The sequence below is a fragment of the Perca flavescens genome, chromosome 1, assembly GCF_004354835.1.
Source record: "Perca flavescens isolate YP-PL-M2 chromosome 1, PFLA_1.0, whole genome shotgun sequence".
NCBI classification, from domain to species: domain Eukaryota; kingdom Metazoa; phylum Chordata; class Actinopteri; order Perciformes; family Percidae; genus Perca; species Perca flavescens.
Window position 1 is genome coordinate 44,468,736 of NC_041331.1, and position 20,000 is coordinate 44,488,735.

General features: G+C 41.4%; 1 protein-coding gene across 1 annotated transcript in view; it reads left to right on the forward strand.

Annotated features, from left to right (window-relative positions):
- Positions 1-1,148: 1,148 nt before the first annotated feature.
- The window catches only part of katnb1 (katanin p80 (WD repeat containing) subunit B 1), a 33,952-nt gene continuing 15,100 nt past the window's right edge, over positions 1,149-20,000 (forward strand). Inside the window, 14 exon segments of the mRNA XM_028580595.1 lie at positions 1,149-1,301; positions 3,775-3,949; positions 4,213-4,343; positions 5,182-5,299; positions 5,828-5,928; positions 6,334-6,375; positions 6,980-7,063; positions 8,480-8,566; positions 8,568-8,599; positions 10,115-10,186; positions 12,057-12,207; positions 13,158-13,348; positions 15,292-15,440; positions 17,548-17,598. Of these exon segments, the coding sequence (XP_028436396.1) occupies positions 3,910-3,949; positions 4,213-4,343; positions 5,182-5,299; positions 5,828-5,928; positions 6,334-6,375; positions 6,980-7,063; positions 8,480-8,566; positions 8,568-8,599; positions 10,115-10,186; positions 12,057-12,207; positions 13,158-13,348; positions 15,292-15,440; positions 17,548-17,598 (1,249 nt within the window). The 5' untranslated portion in view covers positions 1,149-1,301; positions 3,775-3,909.

Below are 20,000 nucleotides of genomic sequence, written 5' to 3' on the forward strand. Positions count from 1 at the left end.
GGTACAACCTTAAAATACAGTTATGAACCTGAAAATGAGCATAATATGGGCGCTTTAATATAGACCAAAACATCCGCTCTTTTCCTAAACCCAACCGTTCATTGTTTTCCTAAGCATGTGACGTTGGTCACCGTCAGGTTTGTGTCATTTTTTTTGTGTTACTAAAGCCTTTCCCGATGTTCTTTTCCTAAACCCAACCTTTTTTAAATTTATTTTACTCGCGTGTGACGTTGTTCTCGCAATAGTAAAGCACGTATACAGCGTAGACATACACGTGGAAAGCTCAAAATGTGTGTATTTGTGTGTGTGTGTGTGTGTGTGTGTGTGTGTGTGTGTGTGTGTGCATCTTGTACTACATATTCAGGTCATATTAATATATTTTATTCAAATTATATTGATAGTTTTCATGAGAAGAGGAGCAGGGCAAAGCACATTTCATTGCATCCTCTCAGTACTTTGTAGTTTTACAGTTTTTGTGTGTGTCTGTATGTGTGTGTGTGTGTGTGTGTGTGTGTGTGTGTGTGTGTGTTTGTGTGTGTGTGTTAGTCAACGGCATTTCTACAATTTCATGATCACAGCTTCCATCTTTAAAGGACTGGAAGTGGAAGAAAGTTTAAAATGTTCACGAGGAATCTGTTCATCATTCTGTATTATTTTATACAAAGTTCATTCATTAGTTTATAACAATAACCTAAAAGGCCAAGAAACACACATAGACACACACACACGCACACACACACACACACACACACACACACACACACACACACACACACACACACACACACACACACACACACACACACACACACACACACACACACACAAACACACACACTAAAATGAGCAAACAAAAAAGCTGCTGCTCTTTTGGAAAACACATGTTGAGCAAAAGTCATAACAATCCAGTATTTCTGATTTAGAAAATCGTTGATGTTTTAAAACGTTGTTGTAAATAAAGTTAATTTAATATATAGATTTTTTTTTATTGTTATCCAAATGCTACTTGATTTTGTTTTTATTTTTGAAGTGAATGTGCTGACGTGCTTTGTGTTTTGTTTGTGTAATATCGGTAAAGAATTTAAAAAATCTAAAAAAGTTGATTTAATAAGTTTAATTTAATCAGCGGAAGTGACCTTTGGTTTGTCAGTTGCTAGGTTGCTAACTGGTTGCTAAGCTGCAGCCGGAGACCGGAGCTCGAGACTGTCAACAACAAGTGTTTACCGGCGGCGGAGACCGATTAGCTTCTCACGGTTTAACTAACAGCCATTCAGATGATTAACGGCGGCCGACAGACCAAGGTAAGCCGACCTACCGTTACCTGCCGCGACGTGTTTCTGTTCCGTTAACAACTAACGTTATTTTAGCGTTAATTAGCTAAAACGGCTAACTAGCTTCTCAGCGGGTCACATTAGGGGATACAGCTACCTACGGTAACGTTAACGAAAGTTAAGTTTAGGGAAAAAAGATCTTGTTTGGATTAAAGTACTCCCGATGAACGAACACGCTTTTCTAGGTTGAACGTATTAAACATGATATTTTTATAAAAATAAAATAATAGCGTTATATTATCCTAGATTTTGCTAGATTTAGCGTAAGTCCTAACTTCCGGCCGTAGCTGTATCCCTTCTTGCCACAACCCGTAACATTAGCTAACAACACTAGCTAACGTTAGCTAGTGTTCGTAAACAGTGAGTTAATCACCTCGCCTTTAGCTAACATATATGTAGGTATACGTGCAGTTTAGTGTCCCAAATTATCAATACAATGTCCTTAATTAATTATGAACGTAACCCTAACCTGTCTCAAATAAGACCCTCATCATATGGGACAATTAGTTTTTGGAAAATAATGTGGGACACTAAACTGCACGTAAGCCATATATGTATTTATTTATGTATTTATAGAAGGTAGATAGTTAATATAACTTAGTGAAGTCACTCAGCTACTCTTCTAACAGTGAAATGACCTGGGGCTTCACCTAAAAATTATTTTAATTATCAGCGTCTGCAACAGTTAGCAGTGTGATAACCATTTTTTAAAAGAGATTTTTAGGAAGTAGAGGACGTGGGAACACACCTTAAACACACACAGACACACACACACAAACACACACACACACTCTGACAAAAACACACACACCCACACACAGACACACACACAGACACAGACAGAGAGAGACACCCACACACACTCGTGACACACAGACACACACAGACACACACACACACACACACACACACACACACACACACACACACACACTCTGACACGCAAAAAATGCACACACACAGACACACACAGACAGGCAGACTGGGATGGGAGGCAGGGCGACTGAAACTGACTGCAGTTGACTCTTATAAAAAGGTGAGAGAAGTGAGTTTTGAGCTGAGTTGGAGAATATTCCCAGTAGAGTAGAGGCTCTGGGTCTTTTTTATTTTTTTTACAGAGATGGTGAAAATATAAGCAATCAAAGCCTCTGTGATCCTTCTGCTGCATTCCCTGTTTTCGGTGTCTGCCAAACAGGTCTGCCTCAGCAGGCACCGTCCTTAATCTGACCAGGACAGTAGCCAGGATTACCCAGAGGCAGTCTGGCACGGAGGAGAGGAGAGAATCAAGAGCATTCCTCCCCAGCCCTGTGTGGTCAAGCCCAGTGGCAAGTGTTTGGTTGTTTTTGACGAGGGCAATGTCTTAAAAATAAGTCACAGAGTGATGGCAGCATTAATGTAGAGCCCAATAGTTTCTGCGATAACAGAATAATGGACAGAATCGCACAATTTAGAATTAAACAAAAGATGTAAAATAGATTTAATACATTTTCACAGACACAAACAGACACACAGACACACACACACACAGAAACACACAAACAGACTGACACAAGTCAGTGCTAGAAAGTACCTGGGAGCTACTTAAGTTTGTAACCGAGCCGTCTGTTGTAACTGTAGTTTAAAAAAACCCGTCTTAAGTACATTAAAAAATCCTTCCCAGTGGCTTAGGCCCGGTGGGCCACCAGGCTTGTAATACTATATATATACTATATAGTATTGAAGGCTATATATGTATTATCTGCAGACCTTAGACTTTAGGGGTTTGGCTGACATGTCCCCACTTTTAGTTTTACTATGTAATTGTAATTGTGTACCTTTCCCCAGTGTTTACTATTTCTCCAGTGGACAATAAAAACTATCTGTCTGTCTGTCGATCCGTCTATCCGTCTGTCTGTATATCTGTCTGTCTCTCTATCTGTCTGTCTCTCTGTCTATATATCTATCTGTCTCTCTGTCTGTCTATCCGTCTGTCTGTCTGTCTGTCTGTCTGTCTGTCTGTCTGTCTGTCTGTCTCTCTGTCTATATATCTATCTGTCTGTCTGTCTGTATATCTGTCTGTCTATCTATCTGTCTGTCCCTCTCTGTCTGTCTGTCTCTCTCTATCTGTCTCTCTGTCTATCGGTCTATCTATCTGTCTGTCTCTCTGTCTATATATCTCTCTGTCTGTCTGTCTGTCTGTATATCTGTCTGTCTATCTATCTGTCCGTCTGTCTCTCTCTGTCCGTCTGTCTCTCTCTATCTGTCTCTCTCTCTGTCTGTCTGTCTGTCTATCTGTCTGTCTCTCTGTCTATCCGTCAGTCTGTCTGTCTCTCTGTCTTTTCTTGTGTCCTTGTAAAGCACTCTGTGAAATGTAGTTTTCAGTGTGAAGTGGAGCAGCAGTGAAGGAGTGAATGTGTGCCAGGGATGGCCAGTCAGCTTTCTGTGTTATTTTGTGTTCCTGTAGATGGAGAAGGCTGCGTGCAGACTGTAGAGGAGAAGCTGATGTCTGACCTCGGTGATCCTGACTGATCTTCATGAATTAACCTCGGCAACTCGTCCAGCATTTCAGAGGAAGCAGCCAGTCTCCGGTGTGAGCAGTATGGCTGCAGCCAGCACCACCAAGATCTCCTGGAGGCTGCGTGAGTTACACTTCATGTTAATATACTCTTTTAGTCAGAGTTGCACTGATATACACACACACACACACACACACACACACACATATATATATATATATATATATATATATATATATATATATATATATATATATATATATAAACACAGACACACACGATCTATCTCCAGAAACTCACTGGTGAAGCTAAGAGCTCTGTAGCTGCTGCAGCATCTTCACAGGCAGAGCACAAACTACATTTGTCCCCGGTGTGTTGTTGTGCAGAGGAGTTTGAGGCTCACTCCAGCAGTGTTACCTGTCTGGCTCTGGGGAAAAGCTCCGGCCGCCTGCTGGCTACAGGAGGAGAGGACTGCAGGGTCAACATCTGGGCCGTCAGCAAGGCCAACTGCATCATGGTGAGTCTGCGTCATCATCGCTGCTTCAGCAGCTTACCCGATCACCTCCAGACAACCACAGCTTTCATACCACCGCTACATGCTAACGCTAAGAGCTGGGGTCTCCAACAAGTAGCTCTCGAGCTACCGGTACCTGGCGAGCAGGCTTCCAGTAGCTCGCCAATAGGTTGACAAACTGAGACCCAAAATGACCACGATATTAAAAGTGAGGTAGCTAACTTTGCGGGCCATAGAAGTGGTAATGTTTTCTTGGACCCTGATGGGAATATTTTCAGTAACGTAGCTATAACTTTGTGGGCTAAAAGAAGTATAAAATAGGCATGGAGCTTGACATGAAGTGAAGATTTATCATAAGCTTTGCTTTTTAAGTGATTGCAATTTCATACAGTATGTGTACAAACAGCAGCTGTGTAGCTCTTGGCCACTTTAGTTTTTTTTAAGTAGCCCTTAGATAAAGAAAGGTTGGAGATCCCTGACTTAGTGTCAAAACTGGACTCACAACACGTATTTCCACATCACATCTCAATATACTTGGACAATTATGTACTATAGTTATGCTTGGTGTAATCATTTATCAGTTACATGTGCAATATCTGTTATTTATTCACTGCTGCTGCTTATATTCACACTGAACTTGCATTTGAACACTGCATTGTTTTAGAAGCTTTTAAACCTAATCTTATTTTTAAACTTCATCTCACTTCTACTTAACGTTTTTATTATTTCTTAGTGTAGCTACTTCATGTTACTTTATACACATATCAACTTGTGTGTGTGTGTGTCTGTGTGTGTGTGTGTGTGTGTCTGTGTGTGTCTGTGTCTGTGTGTGGTCTCTTAGAGTTTGACTGGTCACAGGAACCCAGTGGAGTGTGTCCAGTTCAACACGTCAGAGGAGCAAGTCGTCGCTGGTTCCCAGTCTGGATCGATACGAGTCTGGGACCTGGAGGCTGCCAAGAGTGAGACCCAGTTTGTTGTCTTTTTCTCTGTCTGTGTCTGTCTGTGTCTGTGTGTGTCTGTGTGTGTCTGTGTGTGTGTGTGTCTGTGTCTTTCACCATCTGTAAACTCTTCTGTTTGACTCACAACACCTTGTAAACAGTTAAGTTACGGTAAGATTGCATTCTCAAATATAATCCTTCAAAAAGTTTAGATGGTACTTCAGGCTGTCCTGCTGTTATTCCAGATATGTGAACTAACCACAGACTGTTGCCTCGTTCATGGACTCACAGCGGAGCTTTGCTCAGAGTGAAAAAGGGGAAACACTGAAACTGCAAATTAGATTAATTTACTTAAAAATCGAAGGTGCCGGAACAACAGTCTGGTTAATTTACTTATTTTTAAACATCTGGCTAAACATTTTCAATCTGTCTCTAAAGCCACTTGGTTGCATTCACAATTGGCTTTTTTTTAAATAAAATCATACTAATATATCTGATCCACCCAAGGTCTTCAGTCTGTGTGACTCCACTGCTTCCTGTCTCCTCCAGTTTTCAGGACTCTGATGGGACACAAAAGCAACATCACCAGTCTGGGCTTCCATCCGTTTGGACAGTTCCTCGCCTCCAGCTCCATGGACACCAACATCAAGGTAGGCGAGTGGAGGAGCTGTTTGGACACTGGATGGATGGATGGATGGATGGCAAAAATATCAGACACACATCACACATACAGAATATACATGAGGTAAAAGAATACAATATACATGAAATAATAATAGGATAGTACATAAGAACTATATACTGTATATTTCGTAGTAATGTAAAACAAACACTTTGCTGCTTCATAAAAGACGGCAAGAGTAAACAAAGCATTAGCTGTGTGTGTGTGTGTGTGTGTGTGTGTGTGTGTGTGTGTGTGTGTGTGTGTGTGTGTGTGTGTGTGTGTGTGTGTGTGTGTGTGTGTGTGTGTCTGTGTGTGTCTGTGTGTGTCTGTACTCATAATCTGCATTAATGTAAACTTTTTTACATGAACGTGTGGATTTGGACTCTGTCAGCTGTGGGACGTGCGGAGAAAAGGATACGTGTTCAGGTACAAGGTAAGGTGTGTTTGTGTCTGTGTGTGTGTCTGTGTCTATGTGTGTGTGTGTGTGTGTGTGTGTGTGTGTGTGTGTGTGTGTGTGTGTGTGTGTGTGTGTGTGTGTGTGTGTGTGTGTGTGTGTGTGTGTGTGTGTGTGTGTGTGTCTGTGTGTGTGTCTGTGTGTGTGTCTGTGTGTGTGTGTGTGTGTGTGTGTGTGTGTGTATGTCTGTGTGTGTGTGTCTGTGTCTGTGTGTGTCTGTGTGTGTGTGTGCTAAATTAGATGAAAGACTTTCTTTACTTTTTGTTTTTTACTTTATTTGTCAGACATGAAAAAGGAAGATCCCTCTTAGTTAAAAGTTTATATACATTCTAAGGACTATAAGCAAAAAAAGCAAATAATTCTCAAAAAATGAATTTTTGCCCGCAACAATCACAAAAAAACTTTTCTGGAAGGACTGCTCTACCAACTGAGCTATCCGGGCGCCCAAAAAGTTCATATTTTACTGTTTTTTTTTTTTATGCAAGTTGTCGCCCGTTAGAAAGAAAGGTCCTGCCAGTGTATCTCTGTGCGGTGCCCTGTGATCTGTTTGAAAGGTGAAGTTGTGTTGCTGTTGGTGTTGCAGGGTCACACTCAGGCCGTGCGGAGTCTGGCCTTCAGTCCGGACGGGAAGTGGCTGGCTTCAGCCAGCGATGACTGCACCGTCAAGGTACAAACTGCTGCTACAGCTGCCAGTATATCAACAGGTGGACAGCTCGCAACGTCTGTATATATCTTTAGTTTGCCAAACATTAATTCACAGATAAAGCTACAAAACATTAACCTACTACCCTAAACTGTTTAAAACCTCCAATAACAGTCATTTAAAAATAGACTTATTTGTGATTTAAGAGGTGTAATGCTGCATAAATGTATTTGTTTTGAGCTGTTTGTTTGGGGTCTCCTCTCCAAACAGAACAGTAGTGTTAAAGAGATTTAAGTAATGAAGTTAAACTTTCAAAATTTTGAAAAACATTCTCACCTGCTGTCCTGCTGACAGTTGTCACCAAATATCAGAGTTAGGGTCCTCAGTCCATCAACAAAGTAAACACATTAATGAAGTAAACAAGGTCCGCAGCAGTGTGTTTTTAAACCTTACCATCAATGTGTTTCCACAAATTTTTGCTGATATACATTTGCTAATAATTAGTTGGATTCATGTTAAGACATTTTCATTTTTGAGAAAAAAAAATCTCCTTTCATTAATTTTGCCTGATGATGGTCTAGTGCCGAAACGTTGCCTACTATTAAATTAGTTTTTTTGCAAGTCAGTGTGCAGAAGTTTCTTTGCAACTTTTGACCAACTTATTCCCCCTCCAATGTACCTGTCTCATGGTATAGATGTGCAAAGTATTTTTCTGTACTGAAAAACTTTCAAAAATTAACAATCCCTTGGTACCCCCCCCCTGCAGTATCCCCCTGTTGAAGATATCTGCACTACAGCACCAAATGTGGATTAATCCACCGCTGAAAATAGTCCCCAGTAAAGTGTGTATTTTGTTCCTGTTTGCTTGAAATGTCTGAGTTGTTTGTCCCATCTTCTCTCAGAGAGAGAGAGAGAGAGAGAGAGAGAGAGAGAGAGAGAGACAGAGAGTGAGACAGAGAGAGAGGGAGAGAAGTTGTGGTCTGACCTCAGATCAGTTTTCTCTCTAATCGAGCGATGGTCTGAGTTGTGTCCTGTCTGTCTCTCAGCTGTGGGACCTGATTCAGACAGACAGACAGACAGGGAGAGTGTTTGTTTGATATGGTCTGAGTTGTGTCCCGTCTGTCTCTCAGAGAGAGAGAGAGTGAGACAGAGAGAGAGGGAGAGAAGTTGTGGTCTGACCTCAGATCAGTTTTCTCTCTAATCGAGCGATGGTCTGAGTTGTGTCCTGTCTGTCTCTCAGAGAGAGAGAGGGAGACAGAGAGAGAGGGAGAGAAGTTGTGGTCTGACCTCAGATCAGTTTTCTCTCTAATCGAGCGATGGTCTGAGTTGTGTCCCGTCTGTCTCTCAGCTGTGGGACCTGACTCAGACAGACAGACAGACAGACAGACAGGGAGAGTGTTTGTTTGATATGGTCTGAGTTGTGTCCCGTCTCTCTCCCAGCTGTGGGACCTGACTCAGGGGAAGACCATCACCGAGTTTAAAGGAGAGAAGTTGTGGTCTGACCTCAGGTCCAGTTTTCACCCTAATCGAGTACCTGCTGGCTTCAGGCAGCTCCGACAGGTACGGAAACCTCCACTCTGGTTTCACATCTTCATCAAACTGTGTTTACCTCTTCCTTCAACATCACTCCACGGAGGAGAGGAGGAGGAGGAGGAAGGAGAAAGTGACCCTGTCCCCTCAATGATGATTGTGACTGTGCTGTTTATGGATGGCAGGGCTCCACCTGATCAGATCATTCTGAATTGAATCAGATTTGGCTGTTCAATACGAAGATTCAGTTATTCCTTCATACAGACTATCTGGCAATCAGAAAGGCAGAGTTTCAGTGATGATTTTGACAACATTAACAGTCAAATAGTATAGGGGTATATAATCAAATCTGGGCTTTTTCCAAAGTTTTTGTTCCTTTTCCTTGTTTTTGTCTAATTTTTCCAGGAGAGGAGGACACTTTGGAACGTTTTTGTGACCCTTTCCCCGTTTGTTTTGGGGTGATTTTGTCAACATTTTTTGCCACCTTTTTATGGATGGACAATTTGGTCGACATTTTTGTCAACTTTTTCCATCATTTTTTTGGCACACTTTGCTTTTTGTCGCCTTTTCCCTGTTTGTTTTTCATTTTCAAAATTCCTTCAAAATTTTTGTCGCCTTTTTGTGTTTTTTTGGGACACTTTGGCAGAGTTTCAGTGATTTTTTTGCAACTTTTTCCAGTCAAATTTTTTGGGACACTTTAATCAAATATTTTTGTTTCCAAAGTTTTTGTTTTGGTGTCATTTTTGTCAACATTTTTGCCGCCTTTTTTTCCAGTTTTTGGACAATTTGGTCAATTTTTTTTTCCATTTTTTTTGGCACACTTTGGTCAACGTTTTTGTCGCCTTTTCCCTGTTTGTTTTGGGGTCATTTTTGTCAAAATTTCTGTCAAAATTTTTGTCGCCTTTTTTCGTGTTTTTTTCGGACACTTTGGTCGACATTTTTGTCGCCTTTTTCCAGTTTTTTTGGGACACTTTGGTCAATATTTTTGTCGCCTTTTCCCCGTTTGTTTTGGTGTCATTTTTGTCAACATTTTTGCCACCTTTTTCGTGGTTCTTTCGGACAATTTGGTCGACATTTTTGTCAACTTTTTCGTGTTTTTTTTTTTCGGACGCTTTGGTCGACATTTTTGTTGACTTTTTCCAGTTTTTTTGGCACACTTTGGTCAACGTTTTTGTCGCCTTTTCCCCGTTTGTTTTGGTGTCATTTTTGTCAACATTTTTGCCGCCTTTTTCGTGGTTTTTTTTGGACACTTTGGTCAACGTTTTTTTCGCCTTTTCCCCGTTTGTTTTGGTGTCATTTTTGTCAAAATTTTTGTCACCTTTTTCCAGTTTTTTTGGGACACTGTTGTCAATATTATTGTCTCCTTTTTCCATTTTTTTGTCTCCTTCAGTCGAGGGCCAGGGAGCAGATTCTGGGTTTCTTTGAGGCAGATATAGTGTATTATGTGTACTAAGCTTTATTATTCCAACCGGATGTTTACCTTTGTGATGGTGAAAGTGTGTCTGTGTTTGAAGTGAATTGAATCTCCTCTGTCTCTGTCTGCAGGACTGTCAAGCTGTGGGATCTGGAGAAGTTTACGATGATCGGCTCGTTGGAGGGAGACACCACTCCAGTGAGGTGAGCTTGCTCAGCACAGAGCTGCAGGTTGGACAACACGTTGCAACAAGGGCGTAGCTTTGGATTTTACATTGTTTACATGAGATTTCCAACTGTGTAGGGAGGCCCTGGGACACGTCTGCATGGATTTATAAAGAGCCAAAAAAAATATTGTCCAAAAAACATGAAAAAGAAGACAAAAACTCTGAAAAAAATTGCTGACAAAAGTGTCCCAAAAAAACTCAATAATGTCCCAAATTTCTTTTTAGAATTTATGGTGGAAATGTCTTTATTTATTACTGTTTGACTACCTTAGTTAACTTACTAAAGAACTTACTTCCTGCATGTTCACATAGTTGTAAGTAGGGCTGTCCTCGACTAAAGAAATTCTTTATCGACTAATCGATTAGTTGATTTAATTGACAGAGCTGTGAGCTTTGAGAGGTGGTTAAGACTAGAAAAGCACAATATAAATGTAGTTAATTAACCATCTGTAAAACTGAGTTTCTCCACAATTAATCATGCAAAAGCACCACTTTAAATCTTGTGTTTACCATAAATGTGCTTATAAGTTTCTTGGAAATAAGTAATTAAGCATGAATAAAGAGAAATCTTAGTTGACTAAGACCAAAATGACTAAGACGAAAATGGACCGATAAAAAGGGTCGACATAATCGCCAAATAAAGAGGTTTGGCAGCCCTAGTTCCTCCACATGGCAGGCAAATGTTGGTATGGTCCTCATTTAAGTGAAAACTTTCTTTTGTTCCTCTGCTGTCTGCATGTCGGTGTTTCGCGGGGCTGGCCCACACGCACGCACGCATGAACACACACACACACACACACACGCCAAATAAATTGCTACACATACTCATAGAACTGCAGTTACTTCCATGATTTCTAGTATATTTTTTTTTATGTTTCAGACTAAAAGTCTGCTGCATTTATTCAGGGAAATTTGTTCTAAACATTGAGGAGGGGTGTGTCTTTCAAGAGATATCCTCCACATGGCAGGCAAATGTTGGTATGTTTTTTAGTCCTTTTTCCATTTTTTTTTTAAGTGAAGCTTTTGCAGCCATTTTTTTCTTTTTTGTTCCTCGACATTTTGCTGTCTGCATGTTTTCCAGTTTTTTGGCACACTTTGGTCGGACAACATTTTTCGGACACATTTTGTTGACTTTTTCCAGTTTTTTTTTGGTTTTTTTTGTCACCTTTTTCGTGTTTTTCGGACATTTTGGTCGACATTTTTGTCACCTTTTCCAGTTTTTTCCCGTTTTTGTCGCCTTTTTTGTTTTGGGGTCAACGGTTTTTGTCACCTTTTCATTTTTGTCAACAGTTTTTTGGCACACTTTGGTCAACGTTTTTGTCGCCTTTTCCCCGTTTGTTTTGGGGTCATTTTTGTCAACATTTTTTGTCGAATTTTTCGTGGGTTTTTCGGACACTTTGGTCGACATTTTTGTCACCTTTTCGAGTCGAGGGCCAGGGACACACACACACACACACACACACACACACACACACACACGGAAACTCCAGCCACCGCGTCACTTCCCAGCCCATTAAAGGGCTACACACATACTCATAGAACTGCAGTTACTTCCAAGATTTCTAGTGTTTTTTTTTTTAAGTAAAAGTCTTTAGTCTCAGACTAAAAGTCTGCTGCATTTATTCAGGGATACTTCATTTGTTCTAAACATTGAGGAGGGGTGTGTCCCTTTCATCTCCACCTTATTAATGTGACCCCTGTTAGTTGGTTTGCAGGTGTGTTTTTTGTTGCTTTTTTTCCAGTTTTTTTGGCACACTTTGGTCAACGTTTTTGGCGCCTTTTTCGTGGTTTTTTTCGGACACTTTGGTCGACACTTATTAATGTGACCCCTGTTTGTTGGTTTGCAGGTGTGTATTTTTCAGCTCGGACGGCAGCTGTCTGTACAGCGGCTCCACAGACTCTCTGCGGATCTTTGGCTGGGAGCCCGACCGATGCTTCGACGTGGTGCCGGTGGGCTGGGGGAAAGTCTCCGACCTGGCAATCTGCAACCAACAGCTGGTGTGTAGCTGCTGTTAATTATACTGTCAGTGGACCTTCTTCACAGCAGACATGGTGACTTGTCATAGTCGGAAAAGCACAGCTGACATTGATAACCTTAACGATGGCTCAGTACCATCAAGTGTCCCAGTAAGATATTTCAGTGAGTCAGCATGAACAATACCAGGACCTCTCCTAAGTGGAATGCAGCCATCAGTAATGGTTTAATACCAGGGTCTCTCCTAAGTGGAATGTAACCATCAGTAATGGTTTAATACTAGGACCTCTCCTAAGTGGAATGTAACCATCAGTAATGGTTTAATACTAGGACCTCTCCTAAGTGGAATGTAACCATCATTAATGGTTTAATATCAGGGTCTCTCCTAAGTGGAATGCAGCCATCAGTAATGGTTTAATACCAGGACCTCTCCTAAGTGGAATACAGCCATCAGTAATGGTTTAATACCAGGATCTCTCCTAAGTGGAATGCAGCCATCAGTAATGGTTTAATACCAGGATCTCTCCTAAGTGGAATGTAGCCATCAGTAATGGTTTAATACCAGGACCTCTCCTAAGTGGAATGCAGCCATCAGTAATGGTTTAATACCAGGGTCTCTCCTAAGTGGAATGCAGCCATCAGTAATGGTTTAATACCAGGGTCTCTCCTAAGTGGAATGTAACCATCAGTAATGGTTTAATACCAGGGTCTCTCCTAAGTGGAATGCAGCCATCAGTAATGGTTTAATACCAGGACCTCTCCTAAGTGGAATGCAGCCATCAGTAATGGTTTAATACCAGGGTCTCTCCTAAGTGGAATGCAGCCATCAGTAATGGTTTAATAATAATGGTTTTGAATACACCTGTGCTGTTCATACTATGACATGTCAACATGTCTGCCGTGAAAAAGGTCTATTATGAAAGACCTGGAAACTCTGAACCCCTCCCTGTGTGCTCCTTCTGTGCCCCGTCAGATCGGCGTGTCTCACCAGCTGTCCAGCGTGTCGTCCTACGTGGTCGATCTGAAGCGCGTGAAGAAGAGCGGTGGCTCCATGATCCAGGGAATCATCCAGGACAACCAGCCGCTCACAGAGCCAAAGGATCCTAAAGGAGCCGCGCTGCGCAGGAACTACGAGAGACCCACAACCACCTGCAGCTCCCAGAGGTATCGCAGCATCTAGACAGACAACACACACACACACGCACGCACGCACGCACGCACGCACACACACAAACACGTGCCCACACGCACGCACGCACACACACAAACACGTGCCCACACGCACGCACGCACACACACAAACACGTGCCCACACACACGCACGCACGCACGCACGCGCACACACACAAACACGTGCCCACACACACACACACACACGTGCCCACACACACACACACACACACACACACACACGTGCCCACACACACACACACACACATACCCACACACACACACACACATACACACACACGTGTCCACACAGACACACACACACACACACACACGTGTCCACACAGACACACACACACACACACACACACATACACACACACGTGCCCACACAGACACACACACACACACACACACACACACAAACACGTGCCCACAAAGACACACACACACACACACGCACACACACACACACAGGTAAAAGTAAATATATTAATCTCCAGGGACGGACTGGGGCTAAAAAACAGCCCTGGACTTTCTCCCAAATAGACCCATCATCCGGCCATTCGCCCCTAGCCGTACACGACAGACACTAGCCAGGATGTCCTGATACTACGCCACAATACTGTAGCCTATCAGACAAGGTGTTCACAGCAAGTAACATCTCAAAACTAATGACAATAACTGGGGTTGTGTTTATTAATGAAGTCTCAGCCTTCAAATAAACACTAAAAATGTACAATGCCATTACATCTGCATTGAAAATAAAATACAAATAATGAAATGTCACTGGCTACAGAAACCAAAGAAAAACAAAGTTGTAATTATAAAACAGTACAGAGTATTACTGACAACACTTTCAGAGATACAATAGGCTAGCCTACTTGTTGTACCTAAACATGGGGATTAGATATATTGTAGGTCTATACCAAAACTACACTGAGTGTTAGTTACTATCTACTATAACTATTCAAATTTTGCTTTGTGTTAAAGAATTAGCATTGAATAACTTACTTCTTAATATTTTGTCAATGTCATATTACACTTTTGATTCATATTAAGGCTGTGAAATGATGACAATGACTAGGCCTTATCAATTTAGTCTGTGAAGCTTTCACAACCAACCACCAGGTCTTAGCCAGTTCCTCAATAGTAAACGCAAATATGAAAGACAAGGAAAAACTGCACTCTGATGGAAGACAGACAGAGAGTGCAAGCTAGGATTTTTTGGTCAAACTTTTGGTTACATTTGGTTAATTATTTAGCCCCCTTCCCTGTTTGTTAGCATGTTTAGAGTGGTACCAATGCATGACTGATGTTTTCCCGTTTAATTCAATACCATCTAGTCTTTATCCTGGCAGCAAAAGTGAGCTCACTACAACCTCTCGTATACAACCAAGTGAAATCGCGGTCAACCCGCTAACGCATTTATATGTTTCAAATTAACAGAAATTATTAAATACGTTAAGTTTGACAGCACTAAATGTCACGATCATTTTCATAATCATGATGCACCTTTATGTTGAGCTGACTATGCAATTCGCTAAGATAAGGATAAAGGCAGCCTATAATGTTTCCTGCTCCTGGCACTTACCAGTATTGATGATGTGAAATTAACTCACGTCTAATGATGTAGGCCGACTCTTCTTCTTCAGTTTTATTTTTATACGTAGCATATAAGTGGTTGTATTAGCGCCCCCTGCTGTTGGCTGTTAATATCGCTTTATTAGACTTTTTTTTTTTTTTTGTGCCGACTGGACTTTTCCAGAACGCACAGATTGTCAGTCCGTCCCTGTTAATCTTCCAAAAGAAGTGCAAAAAAAAGTTAAGATGAACCTAAAATAACATTTCCTTGATTTCTGCAACAGACGAATAAAATGTGTGAATAAAAACACAGTGTGGTGATGTCACTCAGTCCAGCGTTGTGATGTCATCAGGGTGAAGCAGAGCTCCGAGGCTGATAGGCGGAGCCCCGAAGGCGAGAGGCGGAGCCCCAGCGAGGACGAGGCGGACGAGAAATTGTCGTCGGCTGAAATCCACAACGCCGAAGACTTCAAGGAGATCTTCCAGCCGAAGAACGCCATCTGTAGGTCGACCGTCGGCCTCGCAACCTTCAATTACACACTCGCTTGTTTTTCTCTCCTCTCTACAAAAAGACAAAGGCTGTGTCTCAAACCACACACTTCTGTCAGTACACTGCTAATGGTCACTGACCACTTCCTGCCGTAGTGCCCACTTTGGATGGATAGTGTCGTCCCAAAAGGAACATTTATGTTAACATACAGTATACAGGCCAAAAGTTTGGACACACCTTCTCGTTCAATGCGTTTCCTTTTTATTTTCATGACTATTTACATCGTAGATTCTCACTGAAGGCATCAAAACTATGAATGAACACATGTGGAATTATGTACTTAACAAAAAAGTGTGAAATAACTGAAAACATGTCTTATATTTTAGATTCTTCAAAGTAGCCACCCTTTGCTTTTTTATTAATAAGGGAAATAATTCCACTAATGAACCCTGACAAAGCACACCTGTGAAGGTAAAACCATTTCAGGTGACTACCTCATGAAGCTCATTGAGAGAACACCAAGGGTTTGCAGAGTTATCAAAAAAAGCAAAGGGTGGCTACTTTGAAGAATCTAAAATATAAGACATGTTTTCAGTTATTTCACACTTTTTTGTTAAGTACATAATTCCATATGTGTTCATTCATAGTTTTGATGCCTTCAGTGAGAATCTACAATGTAAATAGTCATGAAAATAAAAAGGAAACACATTGAATGAGAAGGTGTGTCCAAACTTTTGGCCTGTACTGTACTTAACGAAAATAGGGGGTCATCCGGGTACTTTCAGTGCTCTGACTTTTTGTGTTATCTACACTATATACTTAAAACTAGGGATGCACCAAACCCAGATTTTTGGGGTTCTGCCGAATACCGAACCCACTGGTTAAGATTCTGCCGAACCCCGAACCGAACCGAACCCTACTCCCATTCATAACACAGTAAACACATTAATGAAGTACACATTGTCCACAGCAGTGCATTTATCATTGTATTTTAACTCTAAAAAATGAAAAAGAATAGGCAACATTATGCCTGGCACACAAGTGGGAAAAACTATTTTTGACCAGGCCTATGTTTACCCTATCTCAAGATCCAACCAATATCCAAAATATTAGCCTTTTAGATTTATAATCCCATAAAGTAGGCTGCCCCCACGCTCTATTCACATCGTAGGAAAGTACATCGCTATCGCCAGATGAGTGACAATGTTGTTTTGCATATTTTCGCTAACCAGTGTATGATGAAGGCATGTTGGGTGGGTGGAATTAGAAAGCTAACGTTAGCTAACCAGCCGGCCGTTACCACTGACTGTAGGGAGACTCATTTCCAGAGAGAACAGCTGACAGGCCGGGAGAGGCTCGGTCTGGTTAACACCAGTTTTTAGCTGTGACTGTCCTTCCTTTGCCGTACCTGAAGTTGCAGTCTGGAGATTCCTCCATGCACAACTTGTATTCTTTTGGATGTTTCATATACAAATGTCTTAACAGCGGCCATGTTGTGTATAGTTTAGGGTCCTTGCCACCACTAGACAAATCGGCATTGCAAATTGAACATGTAGCTCGAATTAAATGGCCTTCTTTTGACTGAAAGTACTGCCAAACAACAACTTTCTCTGCTCACAAGTTCCATTTTCACTTTCTCACAGCTTACTGCCGTTGCTAGGTTGCTACTGCATTGTGTCTAGCTCCAACTACGTCATTAAGTCGACCACGTAACTCTACAAAGAGTAGTGAAGTAACAAGATGGTTCAGTCCAAGATGGCGGAGCTGCAGCAATGGAACGTTCTGCTGAGTTTCGCCTCTTGTTACTTCTACACTCTTTGGAAGAGCAGAAACTCAACACAACGTTTGTCTCTTTTTCTTGAGTTTCGCCTCTCGTTACTTCTCTTTGGTGCCGTTCGGTTCGGTCGGAAAAAATTCTAACGTTCGGCAGTACACGAACTCCGTCAAAAAACCCAAAGTTCTGCCGAATTCCGAACCGAACTCTGGGTTCGGTGCCTCCCTACTTAAAACTAAGTGGTTGAAGTGTGCAAGTAGGCGCTTTGAGACACAGCCATACACTAAACACGTGTGGTATTTTAGTTTTACAAGTCGTCGTTATGAGTTGGTTTCTCTCTTCCAGCGCGAACTCCTCCGAAGATATCGGAGCCTTTCCCTGCTCCTCCAGAGGATGGTGAGTCCATCGCAGCTTCATCACTTCTATCTCACAGAGGGTTGGCAATCATACCGGTATCAGGCTTTTTTTGCCGATACCGGTGCTAAACCAATACTTCTGATGCCTAAAACGTTGCTGATGCCTAAACGGTGTCTGAACCGATACTTAAAACACTGTTTCAGGGTTCATGTGTTTTGAAAAAACCTGGAAAAGTTATGGAATTTGAAAAATGCAAATTCCAGGCCTGGAAAGGTTTTGGAAACATAAAAAGGACACAGAAAGTTTTGGAAAAGTCATGGAATTGTTTTTAACACAGCATAATAATATGTGATTAATAAATGTATGAGAGATATGATGATTCCCACTATGAACCACATACATTATCATCATTTTATAGTTAAACCTCTGAGGGGAAACTTTAACACAGATTTGTATTCTTATTGTATAATGTCGATTTTCAGGAATACATAGTCATGGAAATTTGCCGAAAAGTATTGGTTAAAATGCGTATGAACCCTGGTGTTTCCCTTTTATGTAGATTTTGTAGCAGGGTGGCCCGCCATGGCAAAATTTCTGCCACCACGGTATCCAAAATTAACCTGACTCCACCAGATGGATCGCTTCGCATTTGCTCGGCATATCCATCTGGGAACTTTCCGTTGGAGAACTTTTGGGAAGGGACGAAAATCCTGGTTAGCTGATTGGATAAACCATCTGTCTATCAGAGGTGTCAAGTAACGAAGTACAAATACTTCGTTACCTTACTTAAGTAGAAATTTTGGGCATCTATACTTTACTGGAGTAATTATTTTACAGCATACTTTTTACTTCTACTCCTTACATTTTCACGCAATTATCTGTACTTTCTACTCCCTACATTTTAAAAATAGCCTCGTTACTCATATTTCAGTTCGGCTTGTTTTCTTTCCAGCTCGTCAGTCATCGTTCAAAAAACACACACAAAAACCCCTATCCAGATCGCTCCATCCGGAGTGAGTGAATGTGATTGTGTTTGGATGAGAAGTATAAACATAGCTATTCCGACACCCTATTGGTTTGTACGCAATCCATAACACCTGTACAGACCCGGTGCTAATACGCCACCGGTGCCTTGACGACCGTCATCTACCGGACCGAATAGCAACACGGATTTCGGTGCCTTAGGTGCCTGCGCGATGCTCCGAAAACGGACGTTAGAGGGAACTGAACATCGCCGCACGGGACGCTAGTCAACACTACAATTTGAAGCAGGTTAGCCTAGCGTTAGCTAGAAGATGGAGTAAACATGATCAAATGCTGAGAGCTAAACGGTGTAAAAGTGTGTCTATATTTCACTGGAGAGGAGTCTGACACCAGACTGTAGCTGTAGAAGAGATGTAGCCTACGTGTCACCTTTTTCAGCCCTTCTGAGTTTGCAGGCATGATTTTAATATACTGTAACATTATTATAGTCATACGATTTTGTCCCCGCGTTTTAGAGTTAAGCTGTTGTCCTTAATGGCATTTCCCCCCCTTACATCAGGGGTCTTGAACGTTTTTTAAGCCAAGGACCCCTTAACTTAAAGTGAGATGTAGCAGGGACCCCCTACATATTGTATGAAATTAAGTTGCATATTAAACTGGGCCTACAATAACTGTTAGGGTAACCTAAAGCCTTCTTACATACCTTTTTTCATAAGCTGTTAAAATATTAATTGTTGGCATGATTTTATAATATTTTAATGTTACATACTGTATGTGACATACTGTATGTGGCACAGTAAATCTAGGATTAACTGTATCTGGGGGCTGATATCTTAGTGACTACCTTACCTATAGGCCAGTAAGCCTATCATCAGTGGGAATATATATTTGCTAATAATATGTTGGAATTATGTTAAGGCATTTTAATTTTAATTTTTTTTAAAGACTCAAAAATGTACAATAATTTGGAGGCCCCCCTGCAATGACTCTGAGGACCCCCTGTTGAAGATCTCTGACTTATATTACTTTTACTTTTATACTTTAAGTAGTTTTGAAACCAGTACTTTTAAACTTTTACTTAAGTAAAAAGCTTGAGTTGATACTTCAACTTCTACAAAAGTCTTTTCAAACCCTTGAGTAATGAATGTGAATACTTTTGACACCTCTGCTGTCTATCACCACCTGTAGTTGGTGATAGACGGGCCAAATCAACCAATCAGATCAAACTCTTGCCGAAACCAGTCGGGAGAAGAGCAAAAGCATCTTTTCCTCCGAGAAAAGCCTCCAGTGCCGTTTGTTTTGCTCTTCTTTCAATGAAGGAATACTTTCTAATTCGGATAAAACTTGCTGCGATAGCTACGCTCATCTCATCCGTGGAAGCCTCCACGTTGTTTAGACTGAACAGTCGCTTCTCGTTGCGTCAAACCTAAACTCGCCTCAAAACCAACGCTGATTGG